General features: G+C 43.1%; 1 protein-coding gene across 1 annotated transcript in view; it reads right to left on the reverse strand.

Annotated features, from left to right (window-relative positions):
* NDUFAF7 (NADH:ubiquinone oxidoreductase complex assembly factor 7) overlaps positions 1-6,056 on the reverse strand; it is a 32,537-nt gene that overhangs the window by 20,182 nt on the left and 6,299 nt on the right. Inside the window, 1 exon segment of the mRNA XM_007945068.2 lies at positions 1,040-1,120. Coding sequence (XP_007943259.2) covers positions 1,040-1,120 — 81 coding nt within the window.

The following is a 6,056-nucleotide window of genomic DNA, read 5'->3' on the forward strand; positions in this document are numbered from 1 at the left end:
CTGGAGAAGGATGTCATGCTTGGTAAGGTGGAGGGTCAACGAAAGAGGGGAAGGCCTTCAACAAGATGGATTGACATGGTGGCTGTAACAATGGGCTCAAGTATAGCAAGGATCATGGGGCTGGCGTGGGATTGGGCGGTGTTTCGTTCTGCTGTGCATGGGGTCGCTATGAGTCGGAAACCACTCGATGGCACCTAACAACAAGAAGCCTCTATGCCTGTTTAGGGTGGGATGTATCTTGAGTCCCACCTTGCTGGACAGCGTGCCTCAAGTCACCATCCTTAATTTCCTTGAGAATATATATGTTAATGTCCCGGCAAAGTTCATGCTCTTGCTTCAGTCCTGTGTTTGGTTCGTCATCATCTCACCCCTGGACTTCAGACATCAGCCAGTCATCTCACCCGCCAATTAGGGTTCACCAGCCCCTGCAACCATGACAGTGAAGAGAATCCTCCAGACCTACCCATGGACTAGGGACTTGCAGCCTCCCAGCCTCCACCACCATGTGAGCCATTTCCTTATAAGTTTGTGAGTTCTGTGAGACGTTACAGCGCAATATGGAACCCTAAGACAGAAAGGAGAGTACTGAGGGGAAAGGGAAGAATTGCTGTCAGAGATGATGAAGTGGAACAGCAGTTTGGAAAAGCTGGACATTTGGGACACCTTTAACCCCTGCCTCATAGGCACCAGCCTTGTGCTGATCCTTCTAAAAGAACTTCTTAGAGCAGATAGAAATGCAAAGCTAGTGAGGATGGCGCAGGACCAGGCAGTATTTCGTTCTGTTGTACAGAGAGCTGCTATAAGTTGAAACTGACTTGACAGCACCTAACAACTGCAAAAAATAAACTTTTCAAATGTCTTCTCTATCATTTTCTTCCCTTTATTGCCTCTCAGTACATAAATTCCCTCAGTACACAAATTACCATAACATTAAAATTTCTGTTGAATCATACATAAAAAAGCTGGAAAACATAGAATAATATCACTTGATCTGTTCTCAAAGGTTTATAATACTATAGTTTCTTTTATTGGATATTACCTCCCCAAAGATCTGACTGATTTCAGGTGAAGTAATGAAGTCTCCTTTTTCTCCTAACATGTCACGGTGCACATAATATCCCTAAATAAAAAAAGAAAATGGAGAAAACAAATTAACCTTCAAATGAGGCATTTATGAACCCCAATAATCTCACAAATGTACAGAGTGAAATAAACAATCCTTTATTAGAGTTCTGTCTTCTAAATAAGGTGAACATAGTGTCCTTAATTACATTTTACAACGTCATATAGTCATTTTGCAGAACGATAGAATACAGTTACCCTCCCCTACTGAGCTGTCAAGGCAGAACCCTGCCATGGCTATGTCTGCAGTCCCACAGCTTCTCCTTCCCTCTCCCAGTCCCACAACCCAATGTGGAAGACCTGCACACCCCACCAGCTCCTCTCCCAATTCTACTCTTTCTGCTCCACATTAGTCTTGCTTGCTGGTCATGCTCTGTTTCTTGATTTGGGTGCTGATCACATGGGAGTGTTCACTTTGTGAAAATTCATCAGCTAAATACTTATGATGAATATACTTTACTGTATGAATGTACATACTTTACTATACTTCAATAAAAAGTTTTCTTAAAAGTTAGCACTGCTTGTCCATGCTTGTCCAAGCACATGCTTGTCAATGCTATTGCTAATGTTCTCCCTTCTCCCTTCCCAGTTTTCCTGGCAATCTTACACTCATCCTCTGAATCTGTCCAAATGCCAGGCTACTGGGAAGTCTTTGCTGCTAATGCCAGGCTACTGGGAAGTCTTTGCTGACCTCCTCTTCCAGCTTCCAACCTCAGACCAAATCCAGTGCTTTCTTTTCTGAGCTTATTTCTATGTCTATATCCTTCTCCAGAAGGTATAGTTATTTGGGAGCAAGGATTATGTCTTACTCATCTTTATATCCCAAGTTTTAGCACAATGCCTAACTTTCAGGAAACATTCGAGAATTACTTGTTAAGAAATATGTCGACTCCTCAAGCCCCTTATTCTACCACCTCACTCTCAGCAGGTGACCTGGGCTCCAGACCCCACCTGTCCCCATCCTTTCCTCAGACTGAAAGGCTGAGATGCCTTCTCCTTCCCCTCTGATCCACACCTAAGCCCTCCATCTGTGCTCCAGATCACCATGCCCCACACAACTACACAGGCCTGGTTTTATTGATCCTTTTCTCTCTCCAACAGCTTCAACTTCTCCCTCTCAGCATTTGAGACATGATCTTTAAAAGAATGTTTTCATTCCACCCAACATCCTCTTCCAGCCTTTCTCTCTCCCTGCATAAGTAAGCATGTCAGTGGTTCCTAACCTTTTTGGTGTTATGAACCCTCTCTGAGAGTCTGATGAAGTCTATGGGGCCTTTACTGAATGTTGTTCAATACATTAAACTTAAAACAGACAGGATTACCAAAGAAACCAATTGAAATATACTTAAGAAAATGCTTTAAAAACCAATTTACAATATAGTAATGCATGTGCTTCTTTATGAAGGTGCTCCTTGCCATCAAGATGATTCCAACTCCTAGCAACCCTACAGGACAGAGAACTGCCCAATAGGGTTTCCAAGGCTATAAATCTTTATGGAAACAAACTGCCTAATCTTTTTTCCAAGGAGCAGCTGGTGGGTTTGAACTGCCAACCTTCTGGTTAGCAGCTGAGAGCTTAACCACTGTGCCACCAGGGCTCCTTTTGCTTCTTTATTAGTGTATAAAAAAAATAAAATGGAGTAGTAGGTCTAACAATTACCAAAGTTGTGAAGTAAGGCTAGCATAAAGGGTATTTTGAGATACCTGTGATCGATCACTCTAATATGATATGGCTGTATCAGCAATTTCCACTGATTACAAAGCCACAAGTATTTCTGATGCTACTGGTTGTTACATACGTTCATAATTGAAGAAATGCTAAATTTCAGTTATAAGTTAATGAAAATGAAAGTGTAATTTTTTTCCCCATCCAACTTCCTGAAACTCCGAATTTTTTATAAGGGTCCCTAGGTTAAGAAGCTCTATTCTAAATCTTAGAGTTACCTCAAGGCTTAATCCTAGAAATCCTTCTTTCCTCTAAGTACAATCTCCCTGATCCCTTGGCTTTAAATACCATCTATATACTGGTATTTATATTTGCATACCATCTATATACTGGCATTTATATTTGCATATTTCTCCTGACCTCCAGACTCTTATGCGCAACTGCCTACTATCGCCACCCAGATGTCACTAACATGATATGCCCACAATGCAGCTCCCAATGTACACCAACTCCCCTGCACTCTTGTGGTGCAATGAATCACTTTTATATGGCCTTTCTAGCCATGGTTTTGCAACTCCCACCAAAAAACTGGGTGGAACTATGCAAATAAGGTGCTTATAGCCCACCAAGGGGATTGGACAATTTGCTGATAATATAAATAAGGTATATGATACCATTGTGGGGGTTAGACCATGCAAATAAAGTAGAAGGCATCTTAACGAGAGGGTTGGGCAGTTTTGCCATGCTGCTAGGCTTAAAGTGAGCCATCCCAGAGGTAGAAATGGTGGACCTCACTTCCACCAAGAAAGAAGGGCAGGGAGCGAAGTGCCTTCTTTGGACCCAGGGTTCCTGCACTTAGGCAGAAAGCAGAGACAGGCACTAGAGATGGCACAAGACAGGAGGAGTGGCAGCAACCACAGCTGAGATCCAGCAGCAGCAGAACCAGGAGACTGGCAGGAGATGGCATAGTGGGCCTTCCTGGCCCACAGAGCGAAAGAACTAAGCACCTTCGGGCCGGAAACTGGCTGACAGAGTGGGGTGCCTCCAGGCACTTGGTGGTGGAGCTAAAGAACTTTGTGACACTTGCCAGAGAAGGTTTCAAGCAGGGCTCAGTAGCAAAGGGCAAGAAGAGGCTGTCTTGATTAAAGAACTGTATCCTGAGCCATTTCTGATCCTGAATTGTAGCCTGTTAGTTCCCTAAAAAAAAAAACCCACCATCGTAAGTATTGTCTGTGAGTTCTATAAGGCCATTAAAATGAATTATAAAACCCAGTAGAGAAGTAAAGAGTGACATGGGAAGGATGGCTATGTCAGATTCGGTAAAAAGGTTGGAGAGGAAATATGTATGACCACCTTGTAAGAATCAACATTGGGCTGTTGATCTTGATTCTCCTTTCCCCTTGTGAAGTCAGAGGTCAGGCGCTCCTGCCACTCCTTTTTCACAATTCTAAACCTGTTCTCCATCTGTACTATCTCAGCAAAAGGCACCGCCATCACCCAGTTACTCAAGCTGAAAATCTCAGTCATTCTTGGTTCCTCCATCTCCTTTACCTTTCCACACCAAATAGATGAGCAAATCCTGTCAGGATAAGATATATTTCTAAACCACTCACTTCTCACTCCACTTCTACTACCACCATGATAGTCTAAGCCACCATCATTTCCACAGACTCCTGCTCTTGTCTCTGTACAACCCATTCTCTATATACTAATCAGGAAAAATAAATCAGACTTTGACACTTTCTTGTTAAAATGCTTCACTGGCTTCCAATTGTTCTAATACAAAAATCTAAATTCCTTTCCAAACTCATCTCACACTACTTACCACCTCACATCGCCACACACACACACACACACACACACCCCAGTCATTACCCTCCAGCCACAGTGGCCTCCTTTCTCTTCTCTGTGTCAAGGCATTTCCCAGCTCAGACACTTTGTATTGGTGCAGCAGTTAAGGCAGCCGGCTGCTAATCAAAAAGTCAGTGGTTTTGAACCCACCAGCCACTCTGCAGAAAAAAGATAAGGCAGTCTGCTTCCATAAAGATTTATAGTTTTGGAAACTCTATGGGGCAGTCCTACTCTGTCCTATAGAGTCACTATGAGTTGAAGTCAACTAGTGGCTGTGGGGTTAGTGGCTGTGGAGAACTCACTTCACTTAGGTATTTTCCAGGTTGGCTCATTCTCATTCTTCAAGCCTACACTCAAAGGTACTTCCTCAGATAGCCCTTCTCTGATCACCTACCTAAAGAACTTCTCCACACCCTAATCCTACTGCACTGATTTTCAATCCTGTCATCTTGTTTTTTTCCTTCAAAACTGGACCTTCACGGAACCTGAGAGATGTTTGTTCTAAAGTTTCTCCTTCTAGGACCTTTTGGTCTCTGTGGCACTGCTCATGGGCACTAAAGGATCCCCATCTTTATTTAACTTCTGAACATACAGGTCACACCACCACATCCCAGAATTTCACAGATCTCATTTCAACCATTCCCTGGAGAAGGACATCATGCTTGGTAAAGTGGAGGGTCAAGGAAAAAGGAGAAGGCTCTCAGTGAGAAGGATTGACACAGTAACTGCCACAGTGGGCTCAGGTATAGCAAGGATCGTGAGGCTGGCATAGGACTGGGCAGTGTTTCGTTCTGTTGTACATAGGGTCGCTATAGTTGGAGCCGACTTGACAGCACTTAACAACAACAAATTTCAACCTGGCAAAAGGTAAACATCCTAAAATAAAAAGATAATAGGCTTTCACCAAGTAGCTTTGTGGAGCAGACAAGGAAATACAGGTCAGAACATTGTGACAGTACTTAATGTTAGAACAGTAAAGACTCTAGACCCTCCAATGTCAAGAAAACCCAGAATGATTCCAATGCCCACTGAAGCCACCTCAACACAGACAACCCTCCCAGGCTCTGAATTCCTATTGCCAGTTGTCTATTGGAAATTTCCACCTATGAGTCCCATATACACTTTAAATTCAGACACCAGACTGAAGTCTTCATTCTTTGCCTCCAAAAACAACTGCTGCCTTTCCCTCTCCTACATTCCCATCTTCTAGAAATGACTCCACCCATCAGCTGAGATAGGAGTATCATCCTTCTCTCACTTCATAAATCTAATTGGTTACCTTTCTGTCTCCTAAACTCCTTTAAGATTACTAGAGTTGAAGTACTTGAGGCGGGGCAAGATGGCGGACTAGGCAGAAGGATTGCACAGACCCTCTTCAACAAAGAAAAGGGAAACCAATTAACACAGACACAGAAGA

This window comes from Orycteropus afer, unplaced genomic scaffold (assembly GCF_000298275.1).
Source record: "Orycteropus afer afer isolate SDZICR_OR568_19922 unplaced genomic scaffold, OryAfe1.0 scaffold00131, whole genome shotgun sequence".
NCBI lineage: Eukaryota > Metazoa > Chordata > Mammalia > Tubulidentata > Orycteropodidae > Orycteropus > Orycteropus afer.